This window comes from Coturnix japonica, chromosome Z (genome assembly GCF_001577835.2).
Source record: "Coturnix japonica isolate 7356 chromosome Z, Coturnix japonica 2.1, whole genome shotgun sequence".
In the NCBI taxonomy this organism is placed as follows: domain Eukaryota; kingdom Metazoa; phylum Chordata; class Aves; order Galliformes; family Phasianidae; genus Coturnix; species Coturnix japonica.
The window spans coordinates 12,710,277-12,729,789 of record NC_029547.1 but is presented as its reverse complement, the minus strand read 5'-3'; the positions used below and the strand labels follow the sequence as shown (position 1 = coordinate 12,729,789).

Here is a 19,513-nt window from a genome sequence, read left to right as displayed (position 1 = left end):
TGTTCACGGCGGGGCAGGAGTCCGCCCGCCGGGAGAGGCGCAGCGCCAGCGCTCCGCATCCCTGAGCTGTGCGGGATGAGCGCGATGCTGCGGGCTGCCCTGCGGCGCCTGCCGCTCCCGCACCGCGGCGTGTGTCCCGGCCCCTCCGCTGCCTCGCGGGCCCTCGGTGGTGCCTCGGGTGCTCGGGGCGGGTGAGTGCGGGCCCTGAGCCGGGGGCTGCGAGGGGCTGCGGGAGCGGGGCTGGCTGTGGTGACGCGCGGGAGGTGTGGGAGCTGCCGGCTTCGATAACGGCGGTCACTGCAGGGTGACTTTACCTGCAAAGGTATGGGAGCCGCCCTAGGCAGGTGAACCCACGTGGCGGGCACTGCGCGTGGCCGTGGGGGCCCTCCGTGGGGCGGGGTGTGCGCTAGGGGAGACTCGCCTGCTAGAGGGCAGACCTGCGCGGGGTGGGGGTCCGTGTGCCAAGGTGCTCCCCGTTGTGTGCTGGGTGATGTGGGCACGCACACAGTGACATTCTGCCGCAGCTGGGTGAGTGGTGGAGTTTGCAGGAGACGGACTAAGTGGGTTCTGACCTGGCTTGAAAAAAATGGAGGGCCAGGGTATGGATTCAAAATGCAAAAGAAGCTCAACCCTGATTAATGTGTACCTCAGTGCAGTATTCAGTATAGGAGCTGTTGCTTTTCACATCAGGCCATTGAACAGCTTAATGATAACTTGGAAAAAGATTAATATGTAATCTCAAAAAAGAACACATGTAAGCATGTACAGGTCAAACACAGCGAACTCGTGGTGTCCACTGCTTCGCTGCTTTCTTTCGCTGCCACGTGGTGAGCATGCCAGCTTATCCCTGCGTTTGTATCCAGGATACCATTTTGTAAGATAATTCATAATGTGCACAACTGGCAGCTTGGATTTCTAAGCGCTGGTAGGTGAAAGATCAGTTACACATTAGATAGCCTTATGTCAGAGAAGTTGGCAAAAGTAACAAGCAAAAAGCTGTGTAGAAGTGTGGAGATGAAATTAAATGAGTATTGATTAACTGTCCTTGAGCAACAGATGCTGTGGTTTCACAGCTGTCTGGAACATCTCCTGCACAAAGAGGTCTGACCTCATCTCACTTATCCAAAAAATGGCTGGTTTTAATTTGGATAAATTTCCTGATCTTCTTGCTGCTTCACAGTCCCTGGAAGAGAGAGCAGAGGGGAGGATCACACAAGGTAGAGAAGGATGAGGCTGCCTTTGATATCCGTTCTGGTTTATGCTGGCCTGAAGTGACTGGAACTGCAGTGCAGCTTACTGACTGTATGCTAACAATTGAGAAAGACCTATTTTCATAATGCTCTAACTTTAGCAGAGTAAAACGTCAAAATAGGCAGAACATGGAAATAAAAGCTAAGTTTCATTGTTTGTGAACACTGATGTAGTCTGCTGACACATTAAAGAACTTTCTTAAGTAGGCACTTCCACAGAATCAGAGAACTCTGGGGTTGGAATGGACTTCTGAAGACCATCTAGTCTTAGCTCCTGCAATAGCAGGTTCATAGAATTATAGAATCACCAAGACTGGAAAAGACTTCCAAGATCATCCAGTCCAACTGTTCACCTGTCAACATTTCTTGAACACCTCCAGGGTCAGTGACTCCACCACCTCCCTGGGCAGCTTGTTCCAGTGCCTGACCACTCTTTCTGAGAAGTATTTCCTAACGACAAACCTGAATGTCCCTGGTGAAACTTGGGGCCATCCCCTATTGCTAGTTAATGGGAGAAGAGGCCAACCTCTACCTTATCACAACCTCCTATCAGGCAGTTGTAGAGGGTGATAAGGTCTCCTCTGAGCCTCCCTTCTCCAGATTAAATAATCCCACTTCCCTCAGCTACTCCTCAAAAGGACTTGTTCCCTACAGTAGGTTTCACAGGAAAGCATCCAGGTGGGTTTTGAATACCAGAGAAGGTTATTGTGCGCAACCTCTTCTAGTGCTCTGGCACCATCTAAGTGTGTAAGTTTTTCCACATATTTGTATGGTACTTCCTGTGCTTATTTTGTGCCCATTGCCCCTTGTTCTGCCACCCAGCAAAATCAACAGAAGCCTGGACCCATCCAATTGATACCCATCCTTTAGATATTTATAAGCATTGATAAGATCCCCTCTCAGTCTTCTTCAGGCTGAACAGTCACAGGTCTCAGCCTTTCCTTAGAGGGGGGATGCCCCAGGCCCCTCATCATCATTGTTGCACTCTGCTGGACTGTGTCCAGTAGTCCCCTGTCTTTCTTGAACTGGGGAGCTCAGAGCTGGACACAATATTCTAAATGTGGCCTTACCAGGGCAGGGTAGGGGGGAGGATCACCTCCCTCGGCCTGCCAACCATGCTCTTTTTAATGCATCTCAGGGTACAGTTGTTCTTGGCCACTAGGGCACACTGCCGGCTCATGGCCAACCAGGACACCCAGGCTCTTCTCTGCAGAGCTTCTTTCCAGCAGGTCATCCCCTAAGCTGTACTGATGTGTGCAGTTATTCCTCCTCAGTTTTAGAAACATTCACTTACCACATGGAACCTCATAAGACTCTACTCAGCTCTCCAACCTGTCCAGGTCTCATCAAATGGCAGCACAGCTTCCTGATGTGTCAGCCACTCTTCTCAGCGTTGTATCATCAGCTAACTTGATGTGTGTGCGTGCTGTCTGTTCATCCAGGCCACTGATGAAGATGTTGAGTAAGAGTGACCCAGTACAAAACCCTGGGGAGCACCACTAGCTACAGGCCACAAACAAGACTCGGCTCCATTGACCGCAAACACACTGATCACAATTTTCAGAATACAGATTTTTATGCTACTTGAGGGGTACAGGCTGTCATTAAGAAATGAGAACCAGAGATAAGAGTAAATGGGACAAATAACCGAGACTAAAAGCTAGGATTGGAGCTACATTTGCTTTGTGGAGTTATTAGTAATGTACATGTATTAAGACTTTTTAAAGAGTGTTTACTTTATAAGAAGAAAAGTGTGAATAGGCTAAGTTCTAAGGCACGTAGACTCCCAAGCAGAGACCAAACTGTGTTATGTCTGGAGCTGTAATCAGTGAAAATGGACAAATGCTCAGCTGTCCTTTTGTAACTGTACTGTTTTGTTTCCTCTAGGAAAGAAAGCCAATCTCCTTCCTTGCTGAAAGATAGAGCAGACACAGTGATCATTGGAGGCGGCTGCGTTGGTGTTAGTCTAGCCTATCACTTGGCGAAGGCTGGCTTACAGGATGTCGTTCTGCTGGAAAAATCTGAGCTCACTGCAGGATCTACTTGGCATGCAGTAAGGAATATTTTGTTAATCTCTGAGGTTAACAAGAGTGTGTTACAATTTTAGCACCAGGGTGTGCTTTCCTCATCTGTGACAATTTGGGCAAATACTGACTGTATTTTGGAATTGCCAAAAGGTAACTGTTAGTTCTATTACACATTTTTGATAATTAATGGATTGAGGTTTTAAACTTCACTGAAGTTGGATTTTAATTTTTGCTTCATAAGTAATTTAGCTTATACTGCACAGTCTATCACTGGAAGTGATGCATAAGCATCTGTCTCTGGATTTGCTCTGTTAATACGATAGAGCATTTATGCAATATTTATAGCTAGTATCTGAGTGGAGGATGACTCAAATCGATCACGTTTGATTTGTATCCTCATACTTTTCCCAGAGGAGGAGGTGTGAAGTTTGAAATACTTCATTATGGCGCACATGCTTTGTATGTTTGGAGCCTTACAAGGCAATAGTATTAAAAAATGATATTTAGAAAAAAACACTGCCTGAGATGTTTAAGTGTATTTATCTTTAATTTTACTTGGTTTTCTGCAAACAGAAAAAATACACTTTGTAGAGTTAAGAAAACACAATCCAGTAATTGCATTTCTTTTAGCCAGTCGTAGCATAGCTGATGCAGTAAAGAGAACAGAACAACGTGGTCCATAATAAGTGCCAGATCACGCTTCTCAAAGTGAAATGATGATAGTGACATGTTTGAATAAATAATTTGCTTTAAGCATATGAGAGTCACGGACTGAATTCTATTTACCCAGTGTATATACAGAATGATGTATGTGTAAAAAAAAAATGCCCTCATTCAATAAGAAATCAAAATGGTGAAGGGGGAATCTGTTTTTAACAGGTTTTTTATTATTCTGTCCTCCTAGATTGTTGCTTGTGACTATGTACACCAATCCTTCAGTATTTTTCTATCCCATCTTAGTGAATGTAATGATGGAGCACTGGGTGAAGAGCTCTGTTCTAAAGATAGGGAGGGTACCACAGCCAAGAAGGTTGAGGCAACTCAGAGGGCTGCCTTATAGTCCAGGATGCAGCAGATTGCTGTGATCAATACAGTAGGAGACAGGTAAAAAATGGATAGCTATGAAGTAAAGTAGACAATCTAGTATTGCTCTCCATTGAATTCAGTATTAGGGTGCTGTATCTGAAGATGAAAAAGTTGCTTCACAAGACCAAAGAGATCAAAATTGCAACTGTCACTTCTTCATTGCAGTAGGTACTGTATATTTGTCAGTGGCCTCCTCAAAGTGATTCAATACTAGGTTTAATTGAAAATTATACACGTGATCAGCATGTTGAATGGCACATAGCGTATCATCTGCAGCCCCAAAATCTGAGAAAGCCTGGTGCAGATATTGCTAAAACATACCATATTTTCTCTCTTACACAGGCCAGTAAGTTCTGCCAGAGCTCAGGATTGTGTTTCATATAGATCATACTGCTGTCAGTGTTACTGCCAAAACTTTATTCCGTGTCTCAGGTCTGAGATAAATTTGTCTGACTTTCATTATATTGAAATGAAAACAGGATGGAAAGGATGCACACTTTTCTGCTAACAATGAGAATGATGAGAAGTAATGAGTAGATAGAAATAATGGGGCGTGTGCTGCTCTTTTTTATTCCTACCTAACCACAACAAAGTAATGACTATTACATGAATGTAAAGTAGGTCAAGACTACGGCTTCAAGAACAGGTCAGACTGTTGGCAGTCTTAACTACTGGAGCTCTAAGAACTGAATTATGCATATATTACTCACTCAACAAGTAGTTTTTATGTAGTTGTTTTGAAAAGCTGTTTTGTAAGAAAATGTGTAATGTATCATTTTGTTATGTAATAGTGATTCTTGCAACATTAAGTTGATTTTGCTGCTGATAGTTAATAAATCACAGCACAAGACAAAAAAAAAATTGTTAAGATTTGGTCAAACTTGCGAGAAGAGCGGATGTAGGTGGTGTTTATTCCATTTCACTTCAGATTGATGAACAGACCCGAATAAAATGACAAAAATACATCAAAGTATAAACATCTAATCTATAAACATGCTCTGAAATCTCTGTGTCAATTTTTATAGCATAACATCCATTCTAAAGAAAACTACTTTCATTGCTCACATTCACCTACAGGAACAAAATCTATCTTATAGAAATAGTACAGAACCTAAAGCAAATCTTCAAATAGAGAGTGGCTTACTATGAAATTCAGGACAGCATTCTGGTTGGCCAGCTAGGCTAAACAGGGAAATCATGACAGAATTTCAGTGCAAAAACATAATACACAGGAGGTGGGTGCAGAAAAGTGCTACAAAGAGGTAATTTAAAAGAAAAAAAAGCACCTGTATAGGCATGCAACGGGGCTGTAACTAGAGTTAAGACTGGTAAGGAAGATTAAGGCCAACAGCTTCCAGAGTTACACTAGTAGTAAAATGCTGAAGAAGGGAAATGGGGGACTCCTGCTGTGGATGATTCAGCCACAGTGAACACTGATACGTTTGAAGTTCTCAGTGCCTCTGCTACTAGTTTCCACTGGCAAAGTTTCTTGGTGCCTCTCTGATTACAGAGTCTGGGGAGTAGAGGAACAGCCAGCAGTGAGTAAGTATCGGGTCCGACACAGTTAGAACTTGGCTTATGCAAGTACATTGGCTCGCATAGTCTGAATGCACAGATGTGTTGATGGCATTGCAAGATTGCTGTTATATCATTTTTGAAAGACTGTGGTGTCGAAGGAAATACCCAGCACCTGGGAAAGGGCAAAAGTGTCCAACTTTATATGAAGCTGAAGAGAATACTGGGAAGCTAAAGGCCAGCAACTAGCATTACTTTGGTTCTTAGGAAGTCATGGATCAAGTTTCAGATCCATGTCTGGGCCCATAAAAAAAGAATATAATTGGGAATAGTCAGCATGGATTTGTTAAGAGTAAAACATACCTGACCAAATCCAGTACCTTCTATGTCAGAATGATTGAAACTGGGCACAAAGAGAGAGCAGCTCATGTCATTTACCCAAACTTCAGCAAGACTATTATGACTCCCATAATACTTTTGTATTCAGTTTAAGATTTTATGGACAATATGGCAAGAACAACTAATAGGTAAAAGACTGGATGCTTGGACTGAGAGGGTAGTGGTTAATGGATCATACTCTACCCAAAATTTGGTAACAAGTGAGTTGGGTCAGATGTGGGTCTGTCCTTGGACCTGTCTTGTTTATCAGTGATCTGGATCAAATGACAAAAGTGTGTACTTGTCAAGTTTGCAGTTAACACCAAAATGCAGGAACCAGTCAATACAGGAAAGGGCAGGGACGTTTCAGGGATCTTATTGAGTGACCTGGATAGACTGGGGAGACAGAATGACAAAAACTTAATGAAATTTATCAAGTACAAATGCAGAGTATTAAAATAATTGTCCATGGACAAACAGCAGTTTCTGTCCATTAAGATTTTCCAGACTGGAGAACACCAGGCAAACTGATTTGATATCACGGCTGACCCTGCATAAAGCATGAGGTTACAGAATTCCTGAGGTCCTACTCAGCCTAAATTATTCTGTAATTATCTTAATTTTGTTGTGGTCCAGCCAAGTTATATTTGTCTCATTACATTTCTGAAATCAGAAACATTTTTCATGAGAAGCCAAAGGTATTAAGTATGTTTAGAATTCCTTTCTTCACTTAAAGATGTCATAGATTCTTGAAATTTAATGCACTTCGTATGGTTTTATAGCTAATTTGTAAGTAGTTTGTGATTTATTGATTAAAATGACTTTAAGAACAGCGGCCACTAACATGGAGTTTCCTTAACTTGGAAAAGATATTCCTAAATTCAGAAAAAAAGGAAAGATCACACTGAAAACATTTTCATAAATAACTGAAGACAGTAAAAGTAATATGAGGTGGCACAGCTTCCAGGTGCAAATGAATGAACTGCCCATTGATTATTGTAAATGGCTGAAGAAATGTAAACACTTCAGTGCCTAATTTATTGCTTTTATTTATGTATTTATTTGTTATATACACAGAAGAAAAAAAACCACAACCTTTAGGGCTTATTTTTTAGGAATAAGGAAGTTTTAATTACAGATTCTGCAGTGAAGTAGCCCTGCTTTTTACCTATTTACCTTTTTAAGGCCTTCCTGAATTCAAGGTTCTTGTTTTGTATTTAATGTAGCACTTGGTGGATACTTTTTGCTCGTACATATTTGCATGACAGTTTTTAAACTCAGATTGTTTGGGTGACAAACAATATCAGACATGCTTAAGGAACTGCACCCAAATGTATGAATAAAATACCCTCACAAATGAAAAATACATAATATCACTTCTTTGGTGCAATATGGTGCTGTATATAAAATGTAACATATCAGAAAGATAAAATCCACCTGAAGAGAAGTAGGAAAAACTTCTTACACTGTGGCTAGCCTAAAACTCTGCTGTTTGTGTTAACTTTTACCTTTGGATGCCCTGCTGTTTTTACCTTAAAATGTCTATGAACTCAAAGGTGAACTCTGGTGTCTATCTCCTTTAACTGTTTTAAAAAACACTGCACTGTACTTTTAATATATCCATGTAAGTAAATAGATCCTTCATATATAATTTGAATTAATAATCAAAGCAGTCATTATCTATGAATAAGATCTATTTTAGTCAGCAAAGGGAGATATGCTATGAAAATATTTAAAACAATTAGCTTGAAAACGTAATGTGATTTTTCACTTGGAAGGATTTCAGTGAGATGCTGAATTCTGGAGATGCAGAGACACGTGCTTAACTATTTTAAGTATATGTCACTAGATTAAGAAAGCTGGCTCTAGAGGAGGCAAGTGAATAGTTTCCTTACATGCAGAAAAGGCTGTGGTAACTTTTTGCTTTCATGTTTGTATGGGCCCAAGAGGGCTCCTCAGCTTTCTGAATTCAGACCTGGAAAAACAGTGTGCAAAATACAAATACCAGTTTCTTGTGTTACTTCTGAAACACGACAACTGCAGAGACTGAAGTTGATGAGGGTTGTGTGTCACTTCCAAACAATTTGAAACAACTCTATAAGTTAAGGAAGAAAGGAAACTATAGGAGAGGACAACTGCAAGAGTATCGGGAGCTGCCAAATTTGATGAGAAAGGACAGGTGGAAAAACATGTGTGCAGAGAAGAATTCCTTAAGTAGGGAAAGAATTTTGGTTTTCTTTTCATGGCACTTGTCTCTATCCATGTGTTGCTTTTCTTTACAGTATCTTGACAGTTCCTTTTTGAATGACAGTTGAAGGGAGGGAAAGAAAACATCGCATTTCTAATCGTATCACTATGTTGTTGTTCCTTTTTCTTTCTTGAGGCTGGCTTAACTACTTATTTTCACCCTGGAATAAACCTGAAGAAAATCCATGCTTACAGCATCAAGCTCTATGAAAAGCTGGAGGAAGAGACTGGACAGGTAACTGACTTTTTAAGTATGAATTCAAATATTTATAAATCTTATTAATAGTCTTACAAAAAAGTTTGGAATGGACAGATTGTATGTAATTGTTAGGGACTATCATAAGGCTTACCTTTTATTTAAACATGTTCTTCTGCCTGCATGTCAGTGCTAAAGTCTGATGCGATGCTTCATCAGTAAATATTTAGGATTGTTTCCAAGATCTTTCTGAAGTTTAAGAAGATGGTTTTCATCAAACATCTCAGAAGTTCAGCAGATAGAGTGTCTGCAACTTTAGCTTCATGTAGGAACTAAAATAGCATCGAGGACCTGGAATGAGTGGATTGATTATGATACATTCCTGCTTTAAACTTGTCCACTTTTAATTTCATATGATATGATGAACTCTAAGGTCCCTTCCAACCCGCACGAGACTGTGATACTGTGATACTGTGATAGATAGTACTTGAGAAGATTGCTGCAATTCTTCCTATCCCTTTAAGAGTCATGTTTTTATTTAGTGACTTAAGGAATGGGTATGCAGAGAGGGAGTTGTATTCCTTATCTGGCATCATTCAGCCATTCATTTACTACACTCATGTTTGCTTCATACTATAGCAGAAACTGCATGATACACATAGTACTAGTCTACTAATCAGTTAATTGTCATAAAAAGCTTTTTTCTTCTTTTTATTGCCATTTTCTATAGCTACATAAGATAGCACAGCAAACTGTCATTGGAAGTTGTACTAAAAGTCATATTAACATCTTGTGAAGTAATGGAGAAAAGATGAAGTACATAATATATACCAAAAAGTGAGCATATGGTGTCTAAATATATAAGGATGTCTACATTATTAGAAAGATAAAAGGGAGAGAGATTATTCATTGTGTTCATAAAAGTGCTTGGTCAGCTCGGCTTATTCTGCTGTATCTCAGTAGAAAATTATGTAGGTGATAAATTTTAATATAAACTGTTATTTATTTCCAGATGTATCTGATTGTCTGTTTCGAAAGTGGATCTGTACATTTAAATACTAATCAGATCTTCACAGAACTTTTTAGAACTTTTTTGATGATATTATGTATTTATTTGGGAAGCTAATTTGATAACATTTAAAACAAAACAACAACTCTAAGAGATCACTTCTATATCCTGTTCCTTCAAGAATGTTTGACTTACATGAGACTTTTTCGTTGTGCTAATGACAGAATTTCTGTGGACTTTCCACAGTATAGTAACATGTATTTATGGAGTTAAGTAAATGTTCTTGCATTATTTCTCTTCTACTTTTTCATTTAGGCTGTGGGGTTTCATCAGCCTGGCAGCATCAGAATTGCATCAACCCCTACTAGGGTGGATGAATTCAGATACCAAATGACTCGTGCTGGTTGGCATCCAACAGAGCAGTACCTAATTACACCTGAGAAAGTGCAAGAGCTATTCCCCTTATTGAACATGGATAAGGTAAAGAACCTAATTTCACTAAAAATAACTTCTACTGCATTTAAATATTGATCAGAAATTTAATTCTAGAGCCTGTTCATACAAGTGGTGTGAGAAACTCTGGTTTTTTAGATTTATTTTGATTTGTCTCCTTAAGGTTTACTCAAGAAATCAAAGTAGATCACATTCAGAAAATAAAGCATTTTTGAAACAAAATTAGTTGTTTTTATATGCTTTCATTTTCTGTGATTTTTCCTCCATTTAGGTTTTAGCAGGCCTATATAACCCTGGAGATGGTCATATAGATCCCTATTCTCTGACAATGGCTTTGGCTGCAGGAGCCAGAAAATATGGTGCCCAATTAAGTTATCCAGTCCAAGTGACTAATCTAAACTCTCGATCAGATGGGACATGGGACGTTGAAACTCCCCTTGGAGTAATTCAAGCAAAGAGAATTGTCAATGCTGCAGGTAGGATTTAACATAATCATTTTTATTCTCTTCTGATTTACAAACCAGATCCACTGAGGAACTGTATTGAATTGTGTGATTTACAGAAGTGAGTAATATATGGGGTTCTGAGTATTCATTTGGTTTGTGGTAAAATAGACTCTGTGTGTATTACTTTACATTATTATGAAAATTTAGCTCTCTAGTTAGTTGCTCTTGACTAGGCATTAATAATATTTCTTTCTGGTTTGCCTCCAGAAGTTACTAGTTAGGCTGTCTTCTTAGATTTCAGAAGCAGAAGAGACACCTTCTATCATGCACTAAGTTGTGTAGAGGAGACAGTCTGTGAATGTTGTCCTCTAAAATCTTCTGAGAACTAGTTAGGGAGATGGGATATACAAATGAAGTAGAAATACCTTCATTGTTCTTTTTCAAAGAGAGTGAGGATTTGTACCAAAAAAGATAACTTATTTTTCTCTAAGGTTGAACTCTAACCACATATCATTGAAAGAGAAGATTTTTGTTGTACTTTGCATAGTATTTTAAATGTGCACTTTGCTTAACAATACAGTTATACAATGTAGCAAAGATTTCCCAACTGCAATATACTATTTTTATTCTTCATTTTGTTAATGAAGCCAAACTGATATTTCTGCTTCAAAGAAACAAGTTTTATTTTTATTTTCCTAAATGGGTTGAATGAGACAGGTACTCTTCTTGTTGGTGGACATGCTAACTATGGCTAATACTTTAAAACATGAGTCAGTTGGATTGGAAAGGGGTAATTTGAAAGAGTGAAATTCTTGAGAAAGGTGCTGGAATGTGGTTGGGAGCCCTGGCAGCTTTGGTGCTAGAGCACCTGAGAGGAGTTGAATAAGGGAGGAACAGACTGTGAGAGACTGGTGGAGGAGACACAAAAGAGATAGCTTGAAGGGATCCTATATGTTTCATTACAGAAAGCAGAGGAGCTTTTTATTTGGGGGGGGAAAAAAAAAAAGATAAAAAAGGCTATTTGAGAACTGGGTTTGCCTGAACTATCTCAGGATTAAAGAAGCAGAAGAAGCAAGAAGAAGCAAGAGGAAGGTAGACGTGAGTGGGCTGGAAGGAAGACAAAGCAAGTGGAACAGGATGTGACAAAGGAGGGAAACTGACTTGCATCTGGAAAAAGCAAACAAACAAACTAGCTGAGAAAGGGTGGTAAGAAGATGGAAACGGTGAGATTTTTGGAGGGAATGAGTTAAAAAGGTTGTATTCTGGACAGAAAAATGGTATGTATTGGTGACCTTTTCATGTAAGGAATGCAGAGACCCCTGTATAAGACATTCCAGGCTTTTAGTAAATACTGAGAAACCCACTGAAAAGTGTGCTTTCTCATCTATATGCTTTTACATACATAGTTACTCATCTGCTGTTGCTGTCAGTCTTGCTAAAATAGCCTACATTGAATTTCCATGCATGGACTATCATGATGTCAATGTAATGTGCCATAATTACATTTTGAAGAGGTCTAGAGGAGTTCAGTGTGCTTGTTAGAAAGCAGGTAACCACACAGATGGGAAAACTACATTAAAGTAATTTTATGTAGACTGCAAAGCCAAGCACTTAGAATACGAAAGGCATCTATATATAGATTGCCTTTGGATTCTTTGTTTAGGTCGTGAACTGTTTCATGACAGCATTCAGTTACAAAAAATCGTAACTTCTCTTGGATCCTTGTGTCAAGGGATCCTTGTGTCGTTTCTTAGGCAGGATGGGTGCATTAGCCTAGAAACATTCCAAGATTATGGAACGAGGATCTCTTTTGACAGTCAGACTTCGTATTTGGGCTCCAAACTTGTAGATATTTATAATTCCAAAATACCGGCTCTACATCATATGGATGAAGTGTGAGTTTCACAGACGTAGTAATTTCCTTAAATTTTTGTAGTGTACTCATCTTTGGCTTATGCATCACTAGGCAGAATTCTCTAGTAACTGCTTCTCAGAGTCTGTTAAAATCAAAATGAGCCCTTACAAATTTTTCATAGTCTCCTTCTGACTTCATATCTTATTAAACCAAAAAATATACTGCTCACTCTTCAGCCAAAATGAACATTGGAAGCACGTATTGGTTAGCATTCTGGCTAAGGATGTGAACTTAATACTGAATAAACCATATCTCTTATAAATGTTCCTTCAGCTAACATTTATTCTTCTTCTCAGCCTTATCTCATTCCACCAGAATGGCTCTCCACATTCTTTCTTCCTCCCTCATCCCTCAACCGGCATCTGCCGTGAAATTGGAACAAACTAGTTTAAACCAAACTTTACCTGTTCCTTATGTGGGATTTCCATTTTGGAATAGAGTAGATGTCTAATAAATAATCTTTGACATGACCTAACTAGCACTGAGGCTGTTGGAGTGATTTTCAGCCTACTCATAACAGAAAGTTGATTAAAATCTAAAAAAAAATAGCTGATTTAGTTTGTTGGTGCAATGTACATATGCATACATAAGCACACATGTTCAGGCCTGTGCAAAATCTGTACACTACCATTTATACATATGTAGTGATGGAAGATTCTCTCTGCTTTTAAATACAAGAGATAGATTACATAGTTGAACAGATATGCTCAGTAATATCACCAGTAGATAGTTCTGCATCAGATGTTTTGCAGTCTCTAGAATTTAATCTTTATAAATGTCCTTGAGATGTAATTTATGCCTTCATTTATCTCTTCTATCTGTGATACGACTTGACATCTGCTTCCAATTATAATTTTGTTCTAGAGAACATATTCTCTCCGTTGTCATTTTTGTGTTTATAATGGCTTTTGCACATGGTTCAAAAACTTTAAACAAAGAAAGTATGATATATTTCATTTAGTAAATGCCAGCTGTTGTGGTTTTGAACAATTAAATAAGCATTTAGCTTAACTATGAATTTTTTTTTTAGAAGTATGATAAGTAAGATTTTATTTTGAGCATGCCTAAAGTACTTGCTTTTAATTTATTGGCAGTTTAAAATCAATTGTTTGCCATGTATTTCTGGAAACTTAATGTTTTTCTAGTTTTGTTTTGTTTTGTTTTCAAACAATTTTGAAAGCAGCAAAGTTATGTTACAAAGATATAAAATTAAGTCTACCATTTTTACTTTCTCTGAGGATCTTGAGTATGTTTGCTCTCTATGTGTTTTCAAACTAATTTTGTTTTAACAAGTAAGCAGAAATATTGAATTTCTTTGAATATCATGCCTGGAGTATTATTTATTTTGCAAATGTGTAAGTGCTATTTCACTTTCTTCACTTTTAAATGGATCATTAACTGACCTTTAAAATTGTTTTCTTTGGAGGTGGTCTGGAAATGCCCAAATCAAAATAAGTCCCCTACAGATCTTGATGTAACTTTCAATTGTATCATATATATATATGTAGTCATGTTAAGACATCTACAGTGTTCCTAAATCATAACAGTGAAAATGAGAGCCTTACTTTCAAATCTGAGACATTCCTAAGTGATTACTACAAGCTTGTCCTGCATGAAGATTATAAGAAGAAATCACAAAATATAAAATCAAAGCACGCAATTAATACTTTTGCTAATTATTGGGTATTAGTTGTATGACCTTTACTAGATTTCTGGAAACAGCAACAGTAAAAGACCAGACCTTTTGCTGATTTAGGGGGAAGAGTTCTCTTTTATATGATTTAAATAAATTAAGCCTAAGCTTTCTGTGAAGTCTAAAGCACTGTTAAATTACTGTAATACCTACATAAAGACTGACTGTAGTTGACTAGTCAATGGCCTGGACTTGATAGAAAGGGGCAGTGTGCAGACTGCCTAGTAAATGAGTTATTATTTTTTAATTATTAAATTAGTAACCTTTAGGTCCCCTTAGCCTGGGCTTAAAATCACATTTGTATTTGTCATGTAATAACAGAGGAAACTCTTGAAGATGTGCTGGAAATTCAGCTTCATAGGGTTTTTTTGTTGTTGTTCTTTGCATTAAGAAGCATAAATCAGGTTTCGGAAGCCTTAAGAAGATGTTTTGAATTGGTGTACAACTATGGCACAATCTTATGTGAGCTAATTTGACCAATTTAACAACTATTCTGTCTGTGAGTCTCCCCTAGTAATGTGGCTGCAGTTCAGGAGGAAATGTCTTGCATATAGGATAAATGCAAAACAGGAGATACTGTGTTTTGTTTTTTTTTTACTATTTACTGAACTATTTACTAGTTCAATTATATGAATTTCATCATCTTGGATTTCATTGTCCCTTTCTTCACCTGGCTGTTAGCAGCTGTCAAATGAATTACCACAGAAAACCTTCCTCTTGGAAACTGGGTACTTTTAAAAACTCTGAGTGTTAGTGCCTGATGCTGTCTTGGAATATTAAACAGGGGATTAACAGCCCTCCTGGCATGAAGTAATGGCTCCAAGCCCAACTCAGCTTTTCTAATTGCCCTAGCTTTAGGCCTTGCCAGAGATGAGAGGATGTATGCCCAAGTTAGTGTCAGCCAGCAGCATGGAAATAAGGGCAGTAGGGCAGGGATCTTGCCAGCAAGGGCCTCATCCCAAATGGTGCAAGGGAGAGAGTGGGGCAGGCCACAGACTGGCACATGTCTTCTGCCCATTGTCTGGATTTCCAGACAGATTTGTGTGGAAGATGCACAGACATATCCATAGTGACGATCCCAGGCTACAGACAAGACAGGAAGTCGGTAGTAACTGAGGTCAGAGACTGCTGAGTTATCAACAAGCAGGTCCATGGTGATGCGACTGGGTTGAGGGGCCAACCTGGAAAGTAGTCCACAGATCAGGGTCTGGATCAATGAGGTCCATGGCCAGGTACAGGCATGGTTGTGACAGAGCTGTAAACAGGCACACCTCCAGTCAAACCAGCTCAGACTGGTACTGAGCGGAGCAGAAATGGGGCTGCAGGACCCATGGGCAGGGATGTAGGTGAATGTCACAGTTGAGATCACTGGGGCATGTTAGTGCTCTTGGGGTCCTATGAGCTAAAATTTGACCAGTTCTTGGAAAATGTAGAATTGAAATGTCTGCTTCAGAAGCTGCAAAAAATCTGCAAAAGAGAAAAGCTGCATGTTAAGCTGATCATCACGAGTGTAGTCTTTAGGAGAACAGGAAGCTCTGTTAGGTAGCAAATCTTGCTAATAGCTTTTCTTAGAATTTGAAGCTGACCAGTAAAGCAACCAGTCTGCACAGCCTCCTTTTAGGGAGTACATACAGCACATTGCCTTTTATTTGAAAGACCCTGTTGCCTCAGCCTTTTCTTCCATTCTGCCTTCTCCCAAACCCTAACATTGTTGCCACAGACTCCTCTGAAGTTCCTACTTTATCAGATTTTCTGCTTTCATTCCCATTTTTTGAGGTTTCAATTCTTTCATCCAAAGAGTCAGGAAAGTCATGTTGAAGGACATTCCAAGCTTGTAAGAGCATCTGCCATCTCAGTCTTTTTTTTATGTGCATCTATATATTACAGCCTCACGGCAGACATGAGCCACACTTCAGAGCTCTAACTAAGAAGACACTGGTACATCACCAGTACACATTAAATGAATATGTCTAACAAGGTAGAAACAACTGGCCAGAAAGGAACCTAACAGAGAAGAATTAGGCTTTTATTTTATCTGTGGAAGTTTACATGAAGGACCTCAAGCAGGCTTAAGGGCTGGGAAATTTTTACTTGCTTTTTCTATGGTTTATATCTGAACATTTAATTAGACAACTGCAATAAAGTACGCTCAATACTTGCCAATAGGAAAATCATAATGAATTGACTGTTACCTGGAAGGCATAATTAATAGAATTTGCATGGTACATATGAAAGAACAGGGAAAAATTAAGCAGACGAAAGAACTGCCTTGCTGTGTTAGGACTTCACTACTCTCTTGGAAAAGCACTCTAGCTGTTTTGTTTGTGAGTAAGAGGCTAGGACAACAGCTCTGGTATGAGCTAGTTTATCTGCTTGTGTATTTGATTTCTCTGCATTGCTGACCTACTTTGAAACAAACCTTGAGGATTGTGGAGCTGATAACTGAATTACATTCTGAGCTTTTGGAAATATATTTTTCAGCGATGTTTTTGAGTACCTATATATATATTTTGTGGTAAAATTAGTAACAAGAATGTCAAATCATTGACTGAAAGTAATGCTGGATAATACAATAAATAAATTTAAAAGTGAATGTGTGAAATAGATTCTTCACATTCCACAAAGCAGAATGCTTTTAGACAATGTTTTGCTGTTTTTTTCCATTAATTGTATAAAAAGTGTTTGAATGTTAGTATTTTGTTTGTTTTCTGTAGGATTTTGGGCCCGTGAAATAGGCAAAATGATCGGCCTGGAGCACCCTGTCATACCTGTCCATCATCAGTATGTTGTGACATCAACTGTCCCTGAAGTGAAAGCCCTAAAAACAGAATTGCCTGTGATTCGTGACTTAGAAGGATCATATTATCTAAGGCAAGAAAGAGATGGTCTTTTATTTGGTCCATATGAAAGTCAGGAGAAGATGAAGCTGCAGGACTCTTGGGTCACAAATGGAGTCCCGCCAGGTAACTGAAAAGATTAAATCTTTAGATTTGATACTCAGTAGTGTATGTTTTAGTCTGTATAACTCCCACTGTTCTCTCAGAAGCAATGTGGTTTTCTAGTAGTGGAAGAGATGCAGCAAAGAAATGTCTTAAACAAAGTACTGCTTTCAGATGTAAGTGGAAGAGAGCTGTAGATCTGTATTGAATTTTTGTACAAAAGTATCACAAACTTGCCATACTGCTCATTATTAGAAAAAAAATAACTGTTACATGTGTGCTGCAGTTTTCCACTAACTTCTGTACAGAAATTTATCCTAAGCCAGTGTATTGATGTTTAAAATAAAAACCCACAGAACTCATTTCCTAATGAAGAGCAGTTTAAACTGTTGGGCTTTGAATGACACTGTCACAGCTTCCCTCCACTAGAGCCTCCACTAGTGACAAGTCCTTCTACAGCGCACAGACTAAAGACTAAAATATATCAGTGATTTCAGTAAATGCCATGGAAGTCATAAGCTGACCTAAGCTGTATCTTTCTTTCTCTCCTCAATTTGTTGCCATAATGAGATAAATGAATTGATCTTATTAACACGGAAGGGCGTTTTCTGTCTTTCTCCAGTTCTTTTCTATTTCGTTGTTGAATTTGCATGACCCTAGAGTTAAACAAATATGCGTAAAAGACAGTGACAGTAAACTTGATCCTGCAGTTAACTAGGGGCTTATACACACCATTTTTCTCATGTACTGTGGTAAATGTTTGAACATACTGATAAATTCTGTACAAACTGTATATATCTAGATTGCATAACTGTAACTAAAGTTTAAGTATTTTCAGTGTAATTAACAAGTATTTAATTATATTCCCACAGGTTTTGGAAAAGAACTTTTTGAGTCTGATTTAGACAGAATAATGGAATATATTGAGGCTGCTATGGAAATGGTTCCAGTTCTGAAAAAAGCAAACATCATAAACACAGTTTCAGGTCCTATCACTTATTCTCCAGACATTCTTCCTATGGTGGGGCCGCATCAGGGTGTCAGAAATTACTGGGTAGCTATTGGGTTTGGGTAAGTAAATTTGTTGTGACAAATTTTGCCTGTCATATTATTAAAATAATAGCTATGTAGTGAGTAGTATTTGGTACTGTCTGCTTAGCAAGTGAAAGCCTTGAAAGTGCTGAATTTTCCAGTTTGTTTTATGCATCATTTTGAATTATGTTGTGTTCATAAATTGCTTAGTATGTGCTGAAAATGGTATCACTAAAGTTGAGGTTATTGTGATGAGGTTAATATGACAACAAAAATGGTTGTTCTGGTGGTGTTTATTCTCTTTTGCCCGCTGTGATATTTTCTTTGAGTCTGATTTGCATTTTATATAGTCTGGCTGCACTGAAGTCAGTGGTAAAACTCTTACTGACTTATCTTTAATTGTCTTAGTTTGCCTGTTGTCTTAAGATTGATAGAATGAACTGAATGCAATTCCAGGTGCATGTTATTGAACACGTTCTGTTTACATTGCTCTTCCAATTGCCTAATTTGCTGTTCAAAATCCAGCTAAGCTTTTCCTAGTGTTCTTTATGTCCAAACCAAACAAAACCTTAGATTGTAAGATAAGGCAGTATCACTGACTTGCTTTCTGAGGCCCTCAAAATAAAAGGGTTTGGTAATTTTGCAATGATTCATTGTGAAAGGTGTTCACCTTTGCTGCTTAGATTAAAAAAAAGAACCAACAAAACTGTTATCTTTGAGTAACATTTGCAGAACTTACAGTTACAAAAGTGGTTTGCCTAGTCCTAGTTCACTAGAAAGACTATTTAAGTTCATTACTATGCTGCCAGACTTTGGAGCCTGCTTTCCTTCATTGGCATCAATGGGAGCAGAATCAAAGTTCCATACAGAAATAACTGGAGACCAATTTGTATGCTTAAGTCTCTTAAAAAAACTTTTTTCAGGAATTTGATTAATCTCTAAACATATAGACACAGGTTGCAATTATAATGCTGTCACTGGATTAGTTTGTCTGCTTTTCAGGGACTTTTGACTCTGTTCTGCACTTCTGGGTCGCAGTGATGTTTCTGCCGGTGTTGTAATTTTTCGTGTGCATTAGCAAATCCTTATCTCACAGTCAGCTGGAATGGACATTGTGACAGAGGACTTAGTGCTGTTAGTTTAGAGGATTTTTATTATCTAAAATTAGCAGCATGCTAGGCATTTTAATGTGCAAAGAGGTTAATAAGTATAGTTAGCAGGGCATGTAGCATGTTTATTATTAACGTTGCTCAATGCTTCCCATTTAAGACTGTTTTCAGTTATTTATAGCTTTGAAATTTTTAACAAGAGGCTTGCATTCTATTCA

The 19,513-nt window shown here is 38.6% G+C and overlaps 1 protein-coding gene across 1 annotated transcript in view; it reads left to right on the top strand.

Annotated features, from left to right (window-relative positions):
• Positions 1-9: 9 nt before the first annotated feature.
• The window catches only part of DMGDH (dimethylglycine dehydrogenase), a 42,124-nt gene continuing 22,620 nt past the window's right edge, over positions 10-19,513 (top strand). Inside the window, exons 1-7 of the mRNA XM_015848641.2 lie at positions 10-191; positions 3,138-3,303; positions 8,640-8,738; positions 10,024-10,188; positions 10,433-10,637; positions 16,930-17,178; positions 18,027-18,225. Coding sequence (XP_015704127.1) covers positions 76-191; positions 3,138-3,303; positions 8,640-8,738; positions 10,024-10,188; positions 10,433-10,637; positions 16,930-17,178; positions 18,027-18,225 — 1,199 coding nt within the window. The 5' untranslated portion in view covers positions 10-75. The remainder of the gene's footprint in view (positions 192-3,137; positions 3,304-8,639; positions 8,739-10,023; positions 10,189-10,432; positions 10,638-16,929; positions 17,179-18,026; positions 18,226-19,513) is intronic.